Source organism: Molossus molossus, unplaced genomic scaffold (genome assembly GCF_014108415.1).
Source record: "Molossus molossus isolate mMolMol1 unplaced genomic scaffold, mMolMol1.p scaffold_m16_p_19, whole genome shotgun sequence".
Lineage (NCBI taxonomy): Eukaryota > Metazoa > Chordata > Mammalia > Chiroptera > Molossidae > Molossus > Molossus molossus.
The window spans coordinates 52,800,405-52,824,180 of NW_023425354.1; the positions used below are offsets into that span (position 1 = coordinate 52,800,405).

Consider the following 23,776-nt stretch of genomic DNA (forward strand, 5'->3'; position numbering starts at 1 on the left):
ACATCTCTTCCTGTCGCATCTGCCTCTGCTGTTAGGCCTCAGTTCCTCCTTCCTCTGTAACCTGGGGAAGCTGGTGTCCCCCAGGCCTTTCCCTTCCATTGCTTGTGGCGTAGTGAAGGCGACCACGTCATGCTGTGCACAGCTCAGCCAGCGCACGGGCAAATGCTGCAACCCCGCTGCGAGCCCCCAGCCCGCCCTGCTCACACCTTCTCTTTCTGTTTCAGCACTGAAAAGCCCACCTGCATTCCATGAGCAAAGAAAACATTTGGATAGTGACAAGGTAATTTCTTGCAAACTGCCCTTTTCCTGAACTCAGACTCCTGGATATAGGTCTCTGCATGCTTACGCTTTGGCTAAAGCAGGTAGAATTTCTACAAGAAACAATCAATTTGCCAGCTCCCTGCTCCCGTGCCATGTAGAATCTTACTCCTCCAAACTGAAAACTGGACATGCGATCAACTATATTAGTTTTGAAAATGTTTTTTTTTTTTTTTTTTTTGCTTAAAACGGTCCCCAGTCTTTCTGATGTTAGGGTTCATTGCACGGATGCAGTAGAAGTCAGAGAGACTCTAAAGAGAGTTAAAGTTGGTTTGCAGCTGCTTTGTTTTTCATTACAGACCTTTCTTAGCGACAATCAGATTTTTTTTAATGCAATTCAGTGGTAAGGTAGGGCCTGTGGACACAAACCTCATTTGCAGTTACTTAAGGCAAAGGGCATTGAGCTTATTTCTCTTTCTGTTTCTGGGTTTTTGTGGCATTTGGGGGGGTGGGATTGACATGTATTCTGCAGCTTCAGAGCAACTCTCTGCCAGCTGAACATATCAGTCATGTAAATACTACTCCGCAAGGGTCCGTACTGTAGATGAGAAGGACGTGCACAGGAGGTGTCTTTCTCCAAATTTCTTTGCCTGCGATTCCTGACCTTGCAACCAGTCAGACTGAGAACAGAGTGGAGCTCTGTAACTCTGCAGAGGTCCCATCACAGGCCGTGGTTCCCACTACCTCGAGAACACTCCCTTTGTGTTTGTTTTAAATCAGAACTGGAGTTGTCCCCAGACCCCTCTCAGGGGCCCAGTAGGAGATCCAATATAGTGGGATTGAAAACTCAGAACTAGAAATCAGGGCCCTGAGGTCCGGTGTGGCCCTGCCACAGCCAACTCACCCCACAGACAGCTCCGTTGCCAAGGAGGTGATGAGACTCAGCAAATAATCTAAGTGTCCTTCCAGCTCAGGGTGGGTCGCAGTCAGCACGGCTGACATCCTCACCTGTCCTCGGAGAGAAGGCAGGTGACCAACAGGAGGAGGGCATCTGTTGTCGTGCTGTACTGGATGGACTCAGGTTACATTGCATCTCTAACCATGGTTAATTCTGTGGCCATTGTAAGAGGCAAGGGAATAGGGTTAATAAGACATAAGCAGCTTAACATCATCACAGTTTCATTCCTATTTTATTAACACGTCATGTACCTGCCTGGCCTTTAACGCTGTAGCCCTGATGTGGATCCAAGCTCTTCACCTCTTTATTGTCTTCCCACCCTAAAATCATGAAAGAGGCTTTAGTACGTGTTTCTGCATCAAAACGTAGACCTGGGACATTTGCATATTCCATTTGTCATAAAAAGACTGCTTTTCCCTTTGAGAAAAACCAGGTTTCTTTCTAAGTTAAAACCAGGTGTTTCAGCCCTCCGTGGCTGGTAACAGTGTGTTGTTCTGCTTGTGCCCGCAGACTGAAGACACCCTGAAGCGCAAGGTCCGAAGCAGGCCCAGCCGCGCAGACTCGGTTACTATGCACATACTCCAGGGTAAGGCTGCGTGACGTAAACCAGAGGCCCACCCGAATGCTGGCCCATTTCTCCAGAGTCCTTTGTCTCTTTACAGTTGCTGAGTCCTCTAGAAAGTGTCCCTGCCATTATCAGTTGGCACTTCTGACCAGTCACCTGGTGTTTCTAGGCCATTGAGACAACCATGCTGGGTTCTAATCCTAGCTGTGCCACCTCCTAACTCTGTCTGAGCACATAGGAAATGTCAAACATAGATCAAATGCCTTTAAAATGTGTCTCCCCATTAGCCCAGTAATACATTTCCAGTACAAACATACCTCCGAGATGTTTCAGGTTCGAGACCACCACAGTGAAGCAAGAATGGAAATAAAGTGAGCTGTAATCTTTTTGGTGGTGGAAGGTCTTGCCTTTGATCTGCAAAAAAACGCATCATCTGTGATGTGCAATAAAGCAAAGCACAATAAAACAAGATATGCCTGTATTTTTTTTATCCAAAGAAAATAATCAGACATGCAAAGATGTATGTACAACGGCATTCATTATGGAATTACTTTAGATAGTGAACCATTGCAAACGGTGAGTCCAACACCGAGGGATGGGCTGAATGAATTAGGCATCAGCCATATGATTAAAAACCTTGCAGTCACTACAAAAAAAGGCTTTGGAAGAACAATGATTTAATGAGAAAAGGCTTACAAATGATTTTTAGGGAGAAAACAGAAAACAAAACTATATTTGCCATCAAATTCAGACAACTGTGTTCACAGTCAGGTTCTGTAACAGAGAAATATAGCCCTAACAATAAATATAAATAATTAAGCGAGACACGCACTTGTTCATTGATTCTAAGCGGGGAGTTTCTGGATGCTTCCATCTCCCATCAAGTGCTTTGCAGGGAGGGCGTCTGGGAGGGTCTGGCCTGTGCGACAGTTAGACATCTCTAGCCCTCTGCTGTATAGAGTGCCGGATCAGACACTAGTCCTGGTAGTGGGATGAAAATGGCAGAACAAGGGGGTGGAGAGGCTTGTCTGTAAATATCTCACCTTCTAAATTTGCAAAGTTGAGCGTAAAGCTGCAGACTTAAGGAATCTAAATTTACAGTTCTGCATTATAGCAACACCTGGTTGACCAGATTCTCTTTCCGCAGGAGTAAGTCAGGGCCTAGCTGACAAGGGGTGATTGAGGGCTCTGTTGGAGACCTTTCTCACTCTCCAAATGATCCTAAACTGCTTGTTGCATAATTCAATGGTTAAAATCCCTCTGTTTAATTAAATCACTGTTTCAAGGGAATATTTTTTTCTTTTACAACTGAGCTGGACATTTAAATCAGTTAGCATCACATTGACAGATATAAAAACCTTAAGAAATCATCTGCTACAGCTAATTATAAGAATAAATAATATTGCCCAGTCAGTGTGGCTCAGTCTGAGTGCCAAGATATGCACCAAGAGGTCGCTGGTCCGATTCCTGGTCAAGGCACAAGTTGTGGGCTCCATCCCCATAAGGGGCATGCAGGAGGGGCCAATGGATGTTGATGCTTCTCTCTCTCATTGATGTTTCTATTTCTCTCACCCTCTCCCTACCTTTCTCTCTAAGAAAATCAATAAAAACATTTAAAATAAATAAAATAATAATGTAAACATTAAAAAAAAAAAGAATAGACGATATTTACTGCAGGCCAGCCTGCACCAGGGAACATACCCACAGGGTGTGCGTCCTGACGTAACTTAAGGTCAGCAAGCAGTGTAGCCCCATGGACTGCTTGCTCACAGAATCGCTAAGGTGTACTTTTTCCCCCCAAAAAAAATCCTCACAGAGCAAATTTCTCTAACTTTTCTGGGTGCCTGACTCACTCTGTGTCTTTATTTGGAAGTGTCCGATCTTTGCGGCTAATCCATGTGAAGTGAAGACGATGGCGTTGAAAAATTATTGACATGGTGGAGCACCAAGGGACACATGTTTGGGTTACAAAAGCAAAAACCAAAGAGCTGATCCTTTACTTTCACCCCTCAGCCTCCACTGCAGAGAGGTCCCTTCCAACTGCTCAGATGAAGCTGAAAAGAGCCCGACTGGCAGACGATCTCAATGAAAAGATCGCCCTCCGGCCAGGGCCGCTGGAGCTGGTGGAGAAGAACATACTCCCCGTGGACTCTGCTGTGAAGGAGGCCATCAAAGGTAGTGGGACAAGTGGCATGTTTCTCTGTGGCCTGGGATCTGGGGCAGCCGGGGCTCGGTCCCTGGGGGCAAGGGCCTCTCCCTCGACCAGATTCATGCCGTGAGTTGCTGTCCGGCATGCTCTCCATGACTGGAGTTCATAGTGGGGGCGACAAATTCCCATCCACTCCCTCCAAGGTCAGGTGAGCAGAGATGAATTTTGTTCTGGTTAAGCAGGTAGAGAAGCTGACCTGACGTAGTCCCAAAACACCTGCTCTACAAGGTTCCAGCACGTAGGGGTCACGGCCGGTTTTCGCCGCCCTCTCGGAGAGGGACATGGCCTGGGAGAGCAGAGAGGGCAGTGGACCCGACTGACAAGGCCTGAGCTCCAGGCTCAGTTCTCTCGCTGTGTGTTGGGCTTTCCCCAAGTTACGTCACCTCTCAGGTGAAGATCACAATTCCTGCCCAACCCCCGAGCTCTTGGAGCAAAATTCAGGTGACAGAAGCATGTGAAAACTCTTTGATGACCCGCAGATGTGCTAAAAAAAAATTAAAGTACAAATACTTAAGGAGGAGACACACATCATAATTCCATCATCAACTGTATACAACCATGTTGTCGGCTTTTTGAACCATTGAGAGCAAATGGAGCCAAACAGCCGAAGCAGGCTGAATCCATCCACAGAGGTGCCGGAGTGAAGGAGAGCTTACCATCCCCCCAGGCAAACTGACTTCCTTCCAGTTATGCCCACAAAGTGCTCAAAGGATTAAACATTTAATAAGCAATACACGTTTAAATGTTTTAACATACTGCCCAAAAGTATGTATGAAGACATTTTATCCAACACTAAGTTTATTATTAAACATATCCTTAAGTGTGTTATCCACATTCTGAAATCTGGCTCTCAACCCTTCGAAGGCCACATGAATTTTGAACCTAGAACCTGTAAATGTGAAAATATCAACTCTAGGAGAGGCAATATGCTAACCTGTCGGTACCCCTCAACATGCCATTGTGATTTACCATCTTCGACACTCGCTCCCTTCCTGCTTTTTATCCTGTGCCTTTGCATTCGGACTACACTGCCTCCATCTTTACTCTGATGAGGTCTAGGACAGGGAAAGATCTCCATCGGGCACCTGTACCACTTCTTTGACCGTTCTAGTCCATGCATGTAAGGTTATCATTGATGTTTATGATAGGCAAAAGATCTCATTTAAATTTGCACTCTTTGGATTTGGTTTATATTTTTCTACGTGATTTTGTGTCATTAGCAATTTGTGGCTACTCTTTTTTCTACCGGGCATCTTCTTCCCTTACTGCTTTGTAGCAGTTATTTATATAGAGGGGGAATAGCTAATCCTCAGTCTGGCTTAGGTATTGCACATCCTGTTACCGGCTAGTCCTTGACCTGTGTGCGTGTGTGTGTGTGTGTGTGTGTGTGTGTGTGTGTAGAGTATATTATACCTTTAGCAGTTTTTAGTTTCTATATAGTTAAATCTATTAATCTTTTTCTTTATGATTTCTGAATTTATTTACTGAAAACATTTTTAGCTCAAGAATATAGTCATTCTCCTATACTGTCTTCTAACATTGATATACTTTATTTTTATATTTAAATCTTTAGTAAATGTGAAATTTTTTAAGTGCATGATTCAAGAGAAAGATCTAACTTCAGTTTTACACAATCTCATTAATATATTTTACAATTTATCTTCACAAGTTTCTTTACATTGGTCTAATCTGAGAATATTTCTTGGCTGCTCTCACAGGTATATGCTGGATGAAATTTAAAATCATTTTGTCACATGCCAGTTGTAGTCTTGCTAGAATTTCATTTGGGACTGCAGTAAATTTATAGATTAATTTATGATGAAGTCATATGTTTAAATTATATTAATTCTGAGAAGAAAATATAGTTTCTGTCTACCTATTTGAGTCTTCTTTTATTTTTCTAAATATGTTTTTATTTAAGTAAAATCAATTATTGCTGATATGTAGGGAAACTATTGGTTTTTGTACATTTATTTTATAACTTTGAAGGTTTTCTTAATAGTTTCAATAGTTTCTCAGTTTACTTTAGATTGTCTAGGCACACAGTCATATTGTCTGCAAACGATGACGTTGTGCCTCCTGCTTCATTGTTTCTGCCTTGCTACACAGGTTGTTTCTGCCTTGCTACACAGGTTGATACTTGAGAAGTAGCATTATGATTTTATTCATGTATTATATAATTCATATAATTTTAAAAATTATATACAGTATATTTATAGCATAAATTGTACATAACTTTGTTTTATTTATAAATTACATATTATATATTTACATTTATAAATTATATGAATTTTGCATGAGTTGTAAATTATAAAGAATAATATATTGTATTATACAAATCTAGTTAAATGTATTTTGTTGTATATAAAATATTTACATAATATGTAGATGCATAGCATATGTAAAATTATATGCATGATTACATGAAGCACATATAATTTGTTACTTTATATTGTGCAAAAATATTTTATTATTAATTTAGTAACTATTAATATAGTACATAGTAGAAAATTATTATTATTGCTGCATTGCTGGTACTTCAAAAGCAGTATTATACTGTCACATACATGTTATGTTTTTTATTACATTGTTGATGACATTGGTTTTTGCTTTGTTTCTATCACGAATGGAAATTTCTCTAGTCATTCACCTTTCTCTATGATATTAGCTTTAGCTACAGGTAGATATGCTAAGGAAGTAGTTCTCTCTCCTGTTCCATTAAGAATAGTTTGCAAGATGGGATGCTGTTTTTAAATGCTTTCAGCATGCATGAAAAGACGATGGCGTGGATTTTCTGTTTAGACCTCGTATGAGCCATTGCTCTTTCCTAGTTATCTTGCATGTCCGGGAAAAAATCTTACATAGGTTCTTTCTTCTAGAAATTGATAGTCTTTTATTTGAGATTTTGCATCTCTTATTATTAGTTGGAATACTGGTAGCTGCTAAACTAAGCACAACATCTCAGCAGCTTAGCAATAAAAGTGTGTCTTATTTACAAACAATCCAGAGTTTTTCTCAGTGGGAATTCTTTCAGGCACAAAGGCACCTTCAGCCCTACTGCTCCCCCATCCCCAGAGCAGGGCAACAAACTTCTTAAAGGGCCAGATAGTAGATAAGCTACCCTACTGCAGCTCTCTGTCACAACTACTCAATTCAGCTGTCGCGGCATGAAAGGAGCCATAGCAACAAGTAAAAACACAAACATGGCTGCATTCTAATAAAACTTTATCTATAAAAACAGAGCAGGCTCCCAGGCCATACGTTGCCAACTTGTGCCCTGGAGCACCACCGTCCTCCGAAGTGACGGGAAAGAAAGAATGAAAAGGCCCAGACACATATTTTAAAAGTTTCAACCTGGAAATGGACACATGGCGTTCACTCGTATTCCTTTGTGAAAATAGTACACATGGCTGGGGAACTTATTTCCTAGATAAAAGGAGATTTCCTAGCAATACGTCTATACTACGGAAGGGGGGACATACATTTTTATGAATAGCTAGTCCTCTTTGCTACAACGTTCATAAATAATATCGGTCTATATTGTTGTTGTTTTATATTTCTGTTTTAAACGTCAAAGCGGTAGGTGCTTCACAAAATGTTGTAATTCCCTTTGCATATTTTTCCATGTTTGGGAGATACTTTAATATGATCACGGTGATTACTTGCTTGAAAACATTGCTCAGGAAGACCACGGGGGCTCAGTACTTTTCTTAGGAGTGGTTCCTTCATAGTTTTTCTTCAGTTTTGTTCATAGTCCTTTGTACATTCAAATTTTCTCCTTAAGGCAATTTGTACAATTTAACTTTTTCTAAAAATTCTCATTATCCCCCAGGATGTAAAAGTTGTTAGCCTAAAGTTGTATAAAATAATTGGCTTACAACTGTTCTGAGCGCCTCTGAACCAGGGGTTGGACTCTGTTTTTCATTGCGAATGTTGAATGTGTGTATTCTTCCCTTCTTCCTTCTCTCTTTCATTACGCTTGCTGAAAGTCTTTTGTTCCAATGATTACTATTTTAAAGAAGCAGTTGCAGTTCATTGACTTGTTCATACATTGTACTGGCTTCTTGTCTTTCCTTGAATTCATTTAGTTTTGCTTTAAGTTAGGTTGTGGAGCAGGAGAATCTCCATGAGGAGAGCTTAGGGTTATGAATATTAATTGGCTTCATGTGCAGGTGAAGAGATGGAGACAGGGGGATGGTTAAAACTATGCACCCAGCCCAACCTGTGTGGCTCAGTAGCTGAGTGTCGACCCATGCACCAAGAGGTTGCTGGTTTGATACCTGGTCAAGGCACATGCCCAGGTTGTGGGCCAAATCCCCAGTGGTAGGGCATGCAGGAGGCAGCCAGTCGAAGTCCTCTCTCATTGATGTTTCCATCTCTCTCTTCCTCTCTCTCTAAAATCAATAAAGAAAAAAAAAATTTTTTTAAACTATGCACCCATTCAGGTAAGGAGTCAGGAGGGATAAACAGGAGCATGGTCAAGGTCAATAGAAATAGATAGAAGGCAACAAATATGAGGGCTATTTATTTCTATTTATTTATCTTTAAAAACTTTTTTTTCTTTATTGATTCTAAAGAGAGAGAAAGGGAGAAGGAGAGAGAGATAGAAACATCAATGAGAGAGAACATCGATTGGCCCCCTCCTGCATGCCCCCCACTAGGGATTTGGCCCACAACCTGAGCATGTGCCCTGACCGGGAATCAAACCGGCAACCTCTTGGTGCATGGGTCAATGCTCAACCACTGAGCCACACTGGCCAGGCATGAGGGCTATCTAAAAAATAATAATGAACAGGACATGAAGCTGCCTGAAGACAGCATAGCAGGATCCTAGTTTTCAAAGCCGGGCTCTATGACTTCAGCCACTTAGCCACTGAGTTCTTTAATCTCACTGTGTCTGTTTCTTCCTTCTGAAATCCCAACAATAATGATGGCTACCTCATGGGGCTTTTCTTCAAGGTGGATTTCTTTAAAATGTATGTAAAGAACTAGCTAGCCACATGTGAGCAAATTAGTCTCATCTTTGACTTCCAGGACTTTCCACATTAGCAACCAAAGAGGCAGAAAGAAGAAAATTGTCATTTCTTGTGATGATTCCTGTGCAAGAAATAGATTAAAGCCACAGTGGGAGTGTGCATGTGTGCCTAACCAAGGAGAAGGCAGAAATGAGTCATAAGGACCAAGAAACAGTATTGGTCAGGTTTTAAAGGCGTGTTAAATTGTTTCTTAAAAGCAGAAGAGAGATTCAAACTTCTTTGATCACTTAAGGAAATAAATATAAGCACCCGTAATTACCCAATAAGGGGGAACATCACTTAAAATGCAAATACCAATAATAAGCAGTGCGGAGCCTTTGGCAGGGCCTCTGGTGTGAGTCGGAGCTGCGCTCTGTGTGTGAACAAGGTGGGACTGGACATGTAGGAAGACCTGCCGGCTGCCGTGTGACACGGACGCAGTAGAGGTGGAATGGAGTTCAAGAACTGTATTAGGAAGCTGCTAGGCTTGTTTGATGAGAATCTGAACAAGCGTCATGGCTGCAGGTGTGGGAAAAAGAGGATGTGAGAGGTCATTGATTTTGCACAATTAGATGATCAGTGGGCATATCAATTTGGACAAAGGGAAGAGTCAATGATGACACGTAGGTTTCTCTTTGGGGCAGTTGGGTAAATGGCAGCCATTTATCAAGATAAGTGTCATGAGTTAAGAGGAGATTTGGGGAGGGTTGATGCATTCTTATTTTAACTCTTGGATTTGAAAGGCTCCCAAGAACCCCAGAGGCAGGGATGAAGTAAGCAGTGGGAGCTATCAAACCAAGATTCAGAAGAAAATATTGGCCTAGAGCTATAGCCTTGAGAGACGTTGGTGTATATGGTAATTTACATTGATGGACTCGACAAGATTGCCCTTTTATTAATTTATGTCTTGATATTTATGGAGCATCTTCTATGTGTCAGACATTATTCTAAGCACTTGGGATGTCTCAGTGAACAAAGTATACAAAGATTTCTGCTCTATCAGCTTATAGTCTAGGGGGGAGACAGACAATAAACAAAAACAAGTAATTATATATCATAATAAAAGATGATAAATGCTGTAAAAAAAAAAATAGAAGTAGTGCAGGTACAAAGAATCGAGAGTGCCCACTAGAGGGTGGTTGGGGAGAATGGAGAATGTATAGGAAAGAAGGGAGCTAAAAGGAGGTTCTCGTGCAATATTTAGGGTAGAGGCAGGGATTCTGTGAAGAATGCAGAGAGGAATGGTGCAGAAAGAGGTGGAGGCTACCAGTTGACCTAATCCAAGGAAAGTCCAGAAATGGGCACCAGTAATGGGGAACTGAGCACCTGTCATGGACCCATGCATCAGCCTCTGTAGTGGTGATCTTTCAGTGTGCCTGAGTGCTTTTGGGCAGGGTGATGTCATCACATGAAATGTCATCAAGATGGAGTTGCTCAGAGACTAGCTGTAGAGACTGCACTTGGAGTAGCCCTTCCCATGGTGAAGAGGGTCCAGCCCACCTTTCTGTCACTTCTCGTGAGCAGATCATCTCTCTTGGTGAAGCGGTGACTCAGGGTTGAAGTTTACTGTGCATCATTCTCCTGGCATCTGTGTATCCACTGCCCCCACCCCCGCCCTTGCCCCATCCACGTGCCTTTCCAGATGTGTTTACATTGTCCAGCTCTCTGCAGCTGTGTCTCTGTGTTTCTGCCAAGCGCTGCGCGGAATGCTCGGTCATCGTCTTGCTCCCTCCAGGTTTCATTAAAGGCCAGCCACTCTCCATCCCTAAGATAAAATAATCTAGAACCGCTCCCAACACAATATTCTTGACAGAGAACCAGTTCTCACTGTGGGATTTTTCTTCTCGTTTCCAGATGTCAGCCCTCTTGCAATCAGTTCAATGCAGGCAGCAACTTTTCTCCCAAACACCCGCCTCTCCTCCGTGGAGCCAGCGATCAGCCCCACTTCCAGCCTGCAAGTGTGTTTTCTGAGTCAGGCGGAACTTTGCAGGTTCCAGCTGGAGGCAACATAGGCCTGTGTGACTAGAGTGACATAATGTGGACGATCAGGGAACTTTCCCATCTGACTTCCACAGCAGGAGGGGCTACACCTCAGAGCATGCACCTGACTGCCTGTTTTTCTTTCCCAGAAAACCACTAACAGCCACCCTCTCTCTGAATACTGAATACCACAAATATGATGTTCACAGGGGTGACGATTTACGAGAACAGAAATTATATGCTAGAGCGTAGTATGGCCTGGTTCAGCTTCCGCGTGGGTCATTGTTACTCAGCGATCCTCAGTCTGGAGTGCCCTGGGAGCTTACTCCAAGCTCGTTAATTCTCTCTCTAGTCGTCTGAGCATTTTCTTCATGGGACGGAGCACCCCTTAGATCCCAAGGAAGTTGTTTATTGTCCAGAATCCTAGCTTCTGCTTGAGTAAAACAGAACCCCAGCTGGCTTTCCCAACTCTTCAAACAACAAAAGGTCCTGGTGATCGGCTCCAATAGACAAGCGCCTCCTCCCAACAGGTTCCTATCTTTTCCTTGAATTGAGCCAGGCCTCCCACCTGAATGCCCGAGTCAGCTTTTCAGCTACTTCTAAAAATATAAAACATGGGATTCAGAATATACAGCCTCATTATCAAAGACTGATAAGTTCTTTTTATTACCAGAGTCCTTTAACACAGGAAGCAACATTTCTAGTCCACAAGGGCTGGTCCAGAAGTCATCCATTCACAACTGTCAGGTGCATCTCTAAAAAATCCTACACTAGTCTTTGCTCACCTACATTCCCCAGGCTCAGACTTCTTAATGAAACAAAACAAAAAAATCATATTTATTAAGAATCCAGTCATCTTCAGAGACTCTGGAAGTCTTGACACTCTCTTATCATATATCATATATATGATTTATTTCAGAGACAGAAAGGGAGAGAGAGATAGAAACATCAATGAGAGGGAAACATTGATCGGCTGCTCCCTGAACACCCCCTACTTGGGATCAAGCCCAAAACCCAGCATGAGCCCTGACCGGAAATCAAACCTGCGCCCTCCTGGTGCATGGATCACACTCAGCCACTGAGCCACACCAGCCTGGCATCATTCACTTTTAAGGCAAATAGACAATAAACCAGATGGTAGAGTTATTTGTTTTGTCATAAAAACAAAAGGTTTGCATTAGTACAACTTTCTCGTGGACAAAATCTATCATTCCATGAGCAATAATTTTCAAAGGGCAAATGATGTGGGGGGGGAATAACACACTGAGGCACATGGGAAAAATGCTTTTCTGAGGAAGGTTCTGAAAACAGGGTGGGAAAAAAGAATCAGGGAGCCAGTAGACTTGGGGTGCAGTGCAGGAAGGAAAGTTAGCTAGCTCTAAGAGAAGGCGGCTGTCCTGGCCTTGGCCTTTGCTGCCCATTGACGTGACCCCAGGCATCCTTGAGAGTGGGCAGGGCATGCCCAGGTGGGTCTGCAGCTGGGGAGATGTGTCTAGAAACCTGAGAGTGAGCTGTGCCAGGGTGGGGTCCTGTAGAGAGGAATCTAGAGACAGAGCTAAACTGTCCTCACACCCTGCTGATCTTGGTCCCATTAAATCAAGTGCTTAAAGCAAGTTAACTATTTCCCCCAATTCATGTAGTCCTAGGATCAGGATCCATGCAGAGATTTAAGGCAAATTTCTAGCCAGGAATCAGAGGAAAATGAGTCTTTATTCCTTCAACTGTCCACCGACACCTATCTCCATAATAAAGGCATCTGATCTCCTTCCAAAGGGGCAGGTCTGTCTTTGCGGGACAGGGCAGTCCGTCTTCTGCCAACAATGGTATCTTCTGTGCATTGACTGCCTTCGGCCAGACCCACGTTTACACTACCTCTACCTTCACCTGGTGGCCTTCTCCCTGAGGAAATGGGTTTTGCTTCAGTACCTTCCAGGAGGATGTTCGGAGATGGTCTGTCTATGAGTTAAAATAGCTCTCACACAGTGCTCGGTTCAAGCCTGCATGTCGATAAGCGAGCAAGGTCCCTTTCACATTCCACTTCGTGGCTTCCAGCCCCTGGTGTGGGCCGCGGGGAAAGGTAACTGGGACTCCAGTTATCTCACTGTAATCTTGGAATTTTAAATGTTTATGCAGCGGAAAGTACAACTGACTCATTCATCTAATCACTTCCAAGAGGGGGAGGGAAAGCTAAGAGTCACCAGGCCCAGATCCCCAAGGGGGCCAGTGCCCAGAGCCAGCCCCGTGGGCATAGCTGAGGGATGATATCAGGGCTTCCCAAAGCAGGTCCTTGTCATCACATGGCCCGAAGTGTCTCCGGGGACAATAGCCAGTGCACAACACTCCCCGGAGAGCCGAGCAGCAGGGGAGATTGGAGCAGAGGCCCAGGTTCACAGCGCAAGGCTGATAGACTTGGTTGTTCCAGAGGCAGCCAGATAAGCCGACCTTTGTCCCGCTCCACGGGAGTCTGGCTTGAACCTGGAAGGAGAGGGAGTAATTGTGACACCCCTTTCCTGTGACACTCCCGTCTGCCTTCCCAGAAGGAACCACTCCGGACAAGCCAGTTTTTCGTCTCCGGAGTTGTGCTGACCTTTGCAAAGCTGACCACAGGATAAACTGCCTCCTGGGTGGTCTATTGTGTTTTGATAATGGTAAACTTGAGACAAGCAGATGCTCCTAACACAAGCAACACTAACAATAACAGCAGCTAGAGATGATGGAACACTGCACATCAGGGGCTATGTAAATAACATAGACCATGCTTTACATGTGTTGTGGTATTTTCATCCTCAGAGCCCTTAAAGGTAGCTATTGTTAGTCCTCTCGTTTCATAGACGGGCACACTGAGGCTCCCTGAGGTCGAACCGCTGGCCAACAGTCGCTTGACCACTGAGGTGGTAGAACAGAATCAAACCAAGTCTGTTGACTGCAGAACCCAACTCCCACTGACCACGCGGAGCACCCCCTACATCAGCTCAGGGGCAGCTCTCGGGTTTTCTCCACCCACAGGGTCTGAGCTGAGTGTGGGCTGTGTGGGGGCTCTCTTCCCCTTCCTCACCCTCTGCCCTGGCATCGCAACCTCGAACCACCCAGCCCTAAGGGAGTGGTGAGGGGCCGGGCCCATGGCGGGGTCTTTGGTCTGGGCAGCCCTTGAGTGGTCCTCACGTGTCTGCGACATGTTCTGACCCGGCACATTCTGCTTTTTAGATACCAGACAGAAGTCATGTCTGGGGCCTTGGCCTTCACCCTGTCTTTTTCATTCAGGTATGAACAACTTCCCTGTATGTGGTTGGATGTACTAATGGTTTCTTCATTGATTTAAGCAGAGGAACGTTTCTAAATGATGGATGTCACTTGGTAAAGTGGTCTCTTAGAAGCTGCGTCTCTCCAGGAATGGGCTTCCAAAACCAACCTCTCCCCTGGTTGGGAGAGTTTCTTCCTCACCCTTCCCACCCAACTCTGCTAATCACCACCCTGCCCCTTCCCTTCCACTCTCCCCATTATGGCCACACCCCTCCTGTTGCCTGTCTGCACTGACAGTTTGGGGCTCAGGTTAGGCCTGCCCCCTGCCGGAGTCCGTGGGAAGCGCTGCGGCTCCCCCTCCCGCCCACGGCGCTCCCCGGCCCCTCCCGGACAGTGTCCCGGCTGGGTCCCACGGCAGTGCCTGAACAGCCTCCTTCTCGTGGGTTCCCACTCTCCCCACACGTGTGAGTGTTCTCCCGCTTCTCTGTTTCCCTCGCACTGGGAAGGCTGAGAATGAGCCAAATAACTGAGGAATCGGGGGACATCGGGCAGATTACTGACTCCTCTACTCCAGACACGTGACTTCTAGACTGTTCTGTGTCATTCCGGTACCTCCGTCTGAGGTCACCAAAAAGCAAGTGTTAAGTGCCGAGGACATGCTGATCTACTGGTAGCAACAACAGGGTTTCCTCAACCGCCAACCCTTTTCCGAGGCAAGTTCCAGTAAAACCTCAGATTCCCTCTTCCCAGGGTCTCCTGCCTTTTTTTTATTATTATTTGTATCCTCACCCGAGGACATTTTTCCTTTTTTTTTTTTTGTTATTGTTGTTGTTCAGATAGAGTGGGAGGGAGAGAGAGGAAGACAGAGAGAGAGAAACATGGACATGAAAGGGACACATCAACTGGCCGCCTCCCGCACAACCCAACCAGGGCCAGGGACAAACTGCAACGGAGGTACGTGCCCTTAGCAGGAACCGAACCCGGGTCTCTCGGGACCACAGGCCAACGCTCTAACCGCTGAGCCAAACCGGCCAGGGCTCTCCTGCCTTTTTGTTGTCACAATCGAGATGCCCATTCAGCCTCTAAACCACAAAGACGCAAGTCAAGTATGTTGTGGAATATAGAGCTGTCCTCAGTACACAGGTGCAGAAAAAGGAGAGGTGTCAGCCCGTTTCTATGCTCCGTCCTCACAACAAGCAGCAGGTCTGACTGTCCCCTGACAGCCGCCGGGGAAGGTAACTGATCGTCCACCCCCTCGTCTGGAGGCTCTGAGGCGAAGGCTGGCCATGGTCAGCCCAGCTTCTGAGCAACTGGGTGGCCTGGTCCTCGCAGGAGATGAGAAACCGTGTCCCCTCCTCTGACTCACTGGTCCGATTCGCGGCCTAGCAAATGTTTATTTTTGTCATTGCTGCACTGTTAAGTGAACTGCTGTCCCCATCATCTGCTAACACTCCACTTGAAAAGTGGGGCTGTTGGGGGCTAAGAAGAGAAACCGCTCTCTCTCTCTCTCTTCCCTCCGCCCCCAGCCCTTTTCCACAGCCTTTCCACCCACCCACTACTCTCCTTGGACAACTCTGCCGTTCGACTCATTCCCTCTAGTTGTACATTTGAGATGTGCTGCTCTGGGTGTGGATGGGGCTGGCAGGGCGGGGTGGGAGGAGTTTTGTCACCTGAAGTATCCATCTGCCCAGAGGAGACCCACTCGTGTAGACTGAAGAAGTGGGGAGGGAACAGAAGATAACGAAGCTCCCCGATGGGGGCCCGTTGGGCAGAGACGACCAGCGCCTCAAGGGGCCGGCACAGCCTCATGCGGGGTTCGCAAGGTGGGAATGGTGTTGGCTCAGGGTGTGTGCCAGGCGGACCCCAAAGAAACGCTGTGAGTTCCGTGGTGGGGAAGGTGTAACAGCCACCCGCCCCTCCGGCTCCCAGGCCCACCTGACCCTCAATAACACATGTAACCTTTTTAACAGGGACACGTCTCCAAGTCCACAAATAAACGTAGGATTTGGAATTTCAAAGAAAACATGGTTCCTAAAGTGACGAGCTTTACAGATTGAGTTCACAAGGGAAGCATGTTCATGGAGGCAACTAGAAGGACCTTCCTGGGAAGCCCTCAAGCAAATCCTCCCCTCGAGACGGGAATATACACGTTTCCACACTGCATGAAAATGACAAAACAGCGTGATTTGCGGAGTGCAGGGCTTCTGTGAGAGAGGGGGAAGAGGTTGCGAGCTCATTCTGGACTCTTAAGAGAGAGAGGGAGGTATTTGAGACCAGAGTACCAAAGGGGTGGGGTGTGACCCCCGAGCGCAAAGAAAAAGATGACATTTATCAAATACTCAGTGAAATGCTCCTGTGGGAAAATGAACAGGTTTCTGATGCAAACATAAGAAAACGATAGCATGTGTTTATTTCAGGTGATACATGAACAGAAGTTTTATATTATTCTCTGTACTTGTCTATGTTTTTCAAATTTTTGTAGTGGAAAAAGGTACACTTTAGAAAATAAAAGTTGAAAAGTAGAAGTCCCCACTAATACAATGTAACACTGTGCAGCTGCTACCAAAAAAACATAATTTTTTCATTGAGGAAAATCTCTATGTGCTTACATGGAAACATTATAGAGTGAAACAGCTAGTTTCAGAACAGTGTCTTTCACCCAGTCCTGTCTGGATGAAATGCTTCTTAAATGTGTGTGCATATGTCTTGCTAGGTATGTGTACAGAATTGAATCTAGAAGCAGAAACAAGTTATTCATGGGGAGTGGGATTATTGCGGACATTTCCTATGGTATGAATGTTAATGATAAGTATATATTACTTTTATAATCATGGAACGACAATAGTGACTTTCATGAAGGATCCTTGACTCCCTGGAGCAGCAGTATGGGCCCAAGCCTTTCCAGGTTAGCAGGCTGCCCAGTGGGCCAGCGACTGGCGTTTCCACCCGCCCTGTCCTTGTCTGGCCTCTTTCCTGATTCGACCCTTGGATGTCTGAGTGAGGGCCGTGACAGATGCCAGCGCTGGTGGCGATGACAAGCCCCAAACCGCATTTGTTCCATTACTTCCAGCTCCCCATTGCCTTTCCAGTCTGCAGGGTGAGAGCTCCCTTCCCTTATCAGCACGGAGCAGGAGTCAAAAGTTCTTGTCAGTGTGATTGCAAATACCGGGCTGGAAGCGTCCTGATAACACCTGAATGCCTTTGGAAGAGCTGTGCCTGGAATCGGGTCAGATGAGCGGCGTGGCCTCAGCACACGGTGTGCTGCGCCACTGGACAATAAACCAGAGGAAATTCAGCAATTAAGAAACATAGGGACATGTCCCTTCAGTCCCATCTGGTCTGATAAACCCTCTCCCCAAGCTAATGTATCTGTCCCCCCAACCCCCAAAGGCCATGTGGGCTGCTGAGGAGGAACCCCTGCATGTGTGAGCCGGTACGAATTTCCAAAATAGACAGAGAGATATGAGGAATCCAAAGAAAATCCAAATAGCAAACAAATAAGAATCCCCCTGCCATTGCTGAGACACAATTGTGGCTTATGGTTTCTAGAAACAGACATGCCTTAGTTGAATGGGGCTGTGGGACACCCTGGTGACATTAGCTAATTCTGACATTAGGAATTTAAACTTAGTAGCTGGCCTAGCTTATCCTGTTAGTTCGCTAAACATTCTGTGCTGTGTGTTCTGCTTCACACTTGAAGAGGATGCTGATGACGCGCTGTCATCTCAGCTGTGTCTCATTGTGAAGCTGAGGGAGGGGGCACCTCCCCCCCACCCCGAGTTCGCTCCAGTGGCCTCATTCTGCGTCTGGCTGCCCCTTTTCTTTCCTTCATCCTCCCTGATTTGGTTTCAAAAGATATGAGTTCACATAGAAAATGCTCAGAAATGGATAACCTGAAAACAAAGCCTAACAAATGATGTAGGTCATTCTTCCCTGCCAAACACACCACTTGTATCAACACAAGTTCCCATGCGAGTAGATAGATGAGAAACGGAAGAATGTAAAATGTATCTTCACTGCTACCTTGAACTGGAGACAGATCAAGGAGCCGCCTTAGCAGGCGTGAGTGAAGCATGTCCAGAAGGCCTGTGTTGTGTCTAAGCCGCTGACCTGTTTTGGATTTCACTCCCTCAGGGAACCAGGTGAGTTTCTCCAAATCCGCGGATGCATTTGCCTTTGAAGAGGACAGCAGTAGTGATGGGCTTTCTCCAGTCCACACTCGAAGCGAAGACGCCCAGGGCCCAGTGAGATCCCCCCTAGACACAAAAGCTGCGGAGACCCCTTTGGCAGGTCCTCCGGGGACAATCCAGGTAAGCAAACCACACCTCAGCCTGTCATCTCTTCATGGTCTTTTGCTGTTGTTAATCCTCACCCAAGGATATTTTTCCACTGATTTTTTTTTAGTTTTTAAATATATGGAGTGGAAAGGAAGAAGAGAGAGAGAGAGGGAGAGAAATATCCATGTGAGAGAGACACATTGATCGGCTGCCTCCCACATGACATGGACTGAAGCCAGGGATCAAACCTGCAACCCAGGTATGTTCCCTTGACCGGAATCGAACCCGAAACCCTTCAGTCTGTGAGCTGGCGCTAAAACCGCTGAGCCAAACCGGCCAGAGTATCTCTTCATAGTCTTAAAATGACACTGTCACAGTCAGTTTCGCTTTGAGACCCAGGACGACGGCTTGACAGCCAGTCACCCTGTTGCATCTTCTCACCCATTGGGTCCAGGGTTCTGTGCTGAAAACCTCCAGAACACCTGGAGGAGAAACCCAGGTCTGCACCCTTTGATGTACTTTTTAAGCATCTACTCTGCCAGAGATAACTTTTATCTCTATTTTTACAGACAAGGTAAAAATGAGGTTCTCTGAGATTAGTTGACCCGCCAACAGTCTCCCAGACAGAACGTGCCAGAGCCGGACTGCTTTCCGAGTCCAGTCTTTTCTTGCACCGAGCAGCCACTAGAGGGCGCTGTGGTTACAAGACAGGGTGGCCCGGGTTGGTTCCACTGCCGGCAGGTTTCCACCTGCCCAACAGCAGCAAGGGCCACTTCGGGCCTCGAACCAAGCGCAGCACTCACCTCCCTTTGGAGGAATCCACAAAGTCTTACCATGTGAAGAAAGTATATTGCAAATATTGTTCAAAGCACATGTATAAAGAACAAAGATGATTATTAACAAAGGCCACTGCGGGGCACTTCCGACGCAGCTGCTGTTGCTTGCACCGCGCCCAGGCTGGGGGCTCCAGCCTTCCCACAGGGCAGGAACCGGGGCTCCGTGAGGCCCAGGAGCGCTGTGGTCTCCAGGACCCTGCAGAGTGCCTGAGCCCAGGTGCTGCCACCTCTAGAAGCCGCCAGGCCTAACGGGTCCCTCCGCCAGCACACTGGTACTGATGGAGGCCTGAGAGGGGTGTGGGGCGCCCACACGTGAGAGGAAGGAGATCCACTGGGGTGGCCGTGCCCTGGGAGTCTTGGAGAGAACTCTCCAGAACTTCGACCCTGCCCTTTAATCAGCGTTGACTCCTCCTGGCCTCACAGCAGTTATTCTATGGATTGAAATTAGACATTACATTGGAAAATATGTTTTTCACGGTACAGCACCATACACATATCAGGGATTGTTTGGTGATTATCACCCGGGCCCTGTTTCCCAAAATCACGCCCCATCCTGCTCGGTGGCAGGCCCTCCTCCCCTCCATCGAGGCTGAGCTAAGGCTTTGGGAGAAAATGGACTGAGGGGAAGGGGTGACATGAAAAGCGGAGCCCAAACATTCATGCGTCTGTTGCGCAAGAGTTCGCAACCAAAGCACTCCCCTCGCCCCGCGTGCCGCAGCTGGGCTTTGCAGCCAAACTTCTGTGATAACATCAAACAGTACATCAGACCGTTTGTACTATTATTGTGACAGCAAATTCCTCAGCTTCTTATTGAAGATTGGTTTGAGAAGACAAGCACTTTTCGGCTTCACGCGACGGGAGGGGAGGGGGAACCAGCGCTGAACAATGCCCGGCAAAGTGGAGGACCATCCAGTCATTTTACCCTGCAGCCCCACTTAGAGGATGAGGACACCCGGGCTCCGAGGGGGACGGATCCCACAGACCGGGGCAGGTGCCAGGGCTCAGGGCAGGACAGAGAAGTTCCAGGGGGCGATCCTGAGCAGCCCCTGCCCCTGTTTGTCGAATGAAGGAAAGGGAGAGGACACGATTACATTTTCTTCCAAGTTCTCTGCATACAGAAACGTGCCTCTCACAAAGCGTTTTTCTGACACTGTGCTCACACACACACCTACATATATACACACAAGACACCTACATATATTCACATACACACACATATGTATACTGAGACACACACACCAAACACATATAATATACACACAGACACATATATACATTGAATGCACATACACATATCCACACATAGATATATATACAAACACACGTACATACATATACATTGCATACACATGTACATGGAGACACAGAACACATGCACACATATGCACATATACATAGAAATACATATATACGCATACGCATGCACACATCTTTTCCTCCATCTGCTAACACCCTGTCATCGAGTCCATGTTGTCCTTTTCCCACAGTTCCTACACCCACTCCTCCCTCTCCTTTTCCAATCCCACTGTCAAGTCCAACAGGTGGACCTTGTCACAGATAGAAGGAACCCACACACAGGGTGACCAGATGTCCCAGTTTGCCAAGAACAGGCTAATTCTATACCAGTCTTGTGGAATAATTATTAATAATGACCCCTTTCTTTCCTCAAAATGTCCTCAATTGGTTGACAAGTTATGTATATAACTCCTTCACCTGGAGGAAGTAGTCTTACATGTACTTGGATATGCAGCTAGCATTAAAACAGCAGAGCTAGCCCTGGCTGGTGGCTCAGTGGGTCGGAGTGTCACCTTGCGCACCAAAAGGTTGCAGGTTCAATTCCCGGTCAGAACACATACCAGGTTTCGGGTTTGATCCCCAGTCTGGGTGCGTGTGGGACGCAACTGATTGACGTTTTTCTCTTTCTCTTTCTTCCTCTCTCTCTAAGCTCAATGAAAACATGCCCTCAGGTGAGGATTGGAGAAAACCACAACAGCAGAGCTGTGTGTTGCGGGGGGGAGTAGGTAGGGGGACTCTACTTTAACATTTCTATGTCACACAGCTTTGACCCTCACATCCTAATAATGCTACAATTTCGATTTCAGGATCTGGCTTCTGGCTCGGAAAATAACAGGAATGACTCGGTCTCACAGCCCAGCAACCAGTCAGACACGGGGAAGCAGGGGCTCGGCCCCCTCGGCACCCCCAACCCCGTGCACGCTGCTGTAAAGGTAGGGACGGCCCACCTCCAAGCGCCTGCCTGAGCCCGTGCTCCGCGTCGGCTCTGAGCACAGCCTCCTGTGCTCCATCTGTGTAGGTTTAGTCCACTGGGAACACCGCACAGCAGGAGCTGAGCGATGGGCCATCGGTGTATATGGACCAAGATCCTGTCATCCGTGCAGCGTGGCATGGGTCTGCCCTGCAGAGGGAAGCCTATGTGTGTGCATTGCTTTGGTCTCACAGCTCAGCTACCATGTTCCTGACTTAAAAGACTTCCCAAGCCCATCCTAGAGGTAGACACAGGTAGTACCACACGTGGAATTTGCAATGCCATCAAATAAGTAGAGGGGAGTTGAAGTTTATGCAGGGGGAGCAGACCTGAAGGCCTTGCACAAGTAAGACCCCTATCATTCCAGCCTGTCTCTGTACGGAAATACAGACACGGGCTGGGGATGGGAGGTTATTCCCAGGAAGCAAATGATTATAAGCATTATAGCATATTTTTGGTTTATGTTTCTCGGTATTATATCTAAAAGTTCACAGAGTAGCTCTCTCCTCAATTAGCACCTGGTCGTCACTCAGCCTTCATAATATTTTGTCCCATATAACTTCTAATTGGCTTGGGAACGTGTCTTCTCACCTCTAGGACCAGCCCTTGATGAAGACGGAAATGACTCTTAGGAAATATTTTTTGGTGGTTGTAACCTGAGTCAGAATCAAGCTTAAAGTAACAGTGCCACAGTCCCCTCCACTGCATGCACAAAAGCGGATGGATGGCAGGCATGTCAGCTGCCCGCTAAGCTCCGCTACCAAACGGCAGTAGCTTCAGCCCAGCTTACAGTTTGCTCAGCTCAACAGTTTTGAAATTATGCGGCTACTGATGAAGTATGTTCATTGCAGGTGGAAGGAGGAGATGATTCACATTATTTCCAATGTGGTGGACAAAGAAATTCTATTAACATTTCTACCAAAGTATTTGAATGTCATAATTCAGATTAGCAAAGCCTTCAGACCCAGTGCAGGAAGAGAATGTGACACCCGCCCTGAGAGAGGAGAGGTCAATGTTAATAAAGAGCAGGACTGAGACCCAGCTGACCCAGCAGGACTGGTTGTTTACCTAAGAGCTGACATTCCTTCTGAAATCTGTGAATTCACAGTGGTTGAATATTCATCATCTCTCAATTAAGAGGATACTAGTGAGCTTCTCAAAGAAGGAGGCAACCGAGCCGGGGAACATCTCTGCCCTGTTGACCTTGTAGGATTCGTGTGAGGCCAAGGAGAGATCGCACAGCAGTCTCTGACAACCGGAAAATCTCTTGCGCAGAGAAAGGTGTTCCCAGTGCAGGCTCCAGAGGGTGTGTATCAGAGCTGAATGAAGCATGATTCCTGCCCTCGGAGCCTGTAGTCTACTTGGGCATCACAGCCACCACTAACTCACACAGGGCATTGAGCAAGTGCCCCAAAGGACTTGACTAGACATTTCTCCAAATATAAAGAAATTGCCAGTAATCACATTGAAAGGTGCTTGATGTCGTTAGTCATCAGGAAAATGCAAACCAAAACCACAACAAAATACCACATCACACCCACCAGAATAGCTAGAGTAAAAAACAGACAAAAACAAAGCGGAAAATAGTAAGTGCCGATGAGATGTGGAGATTTGAACTCTCATACATCACCGGTGGAAATGTAAACTGGTGCAGCCACGATGGAAAACAGCCGTGGCTCCTCAATAAATTAAGTGTAGAATTACTGTATGTCCCAGTAATTCCACTCCTAGGTATACGCCCAAGAGAACTGCAAACAGGTGTTCAAACAAAAATGTGTACACGAATATTCATGGCAATACTATTCACAATAGTGAAAAGTCAAAACTAACCCAAATGCCCATCAACTAAAGAATGGATAAACATTCAGCCAATAAGAGAAGCGAGTGCTGGTATGTGATATACCATGAATGAACCTTAAAAATGTTACACTGGGTGAAAAAGCCCAACACAAAAGGCCCCATATTGTCTGATTCCATCGCTATGAAATATCCTGAACAGCCAAAGCTGTAGAGACAGAAAGCAGACTCGTGGCTTCTGGGGACCGCAGGAAGGAGGGGGGGCATGGGAGTGACTACTCAGTGTGGGGTTTCCCTTGGGGGTGATGCGAAGGTTCTGGAACTCGACAGTGATGACGTGCACACCATTGCGAGTGCACTAAATGCCACTGAACT

At 46.2% G+C, this 23,776-nt stretch overlaps 1 protein-coding gene across 2 annotated transcripts in view; it reads left to right on the plus strand.

The window, feature by feature from the left end:
* MYOCD (myocardin) overlaps nt 1–23,776 on the plus strand; it is a 92,876-nt gene that overhangs the window by 48,376 nt on the left and 20,724 nt on the right. Inside the window, exons 3-7 of one of the 2 annotated variants that reach the window (XM_036268931.1) lie at nt 225–280; nt 1,727–1,802; nt 3,795–3,956; nt 18,360–18,535; nt 21,441–21,566. In XM_036268931.1, the coding sequence (XP_036124824.1) occupies nt 225–280; nt 1,727–1,802; nt 3,795–3,956; nt 18,360–18,535; nt 21,441–21,566 (596 nt within the window). Of the gene's footprint in view, nt 1–223; nt 281–1,726; nt 1,803–3,794; nt 3,957–18,359; nt 18,536–21,440; nt 21,567–23,776 lie in introns of those variants that run through there. The other variant, XM_036268932.1, reaches the window with a different exon arrangement.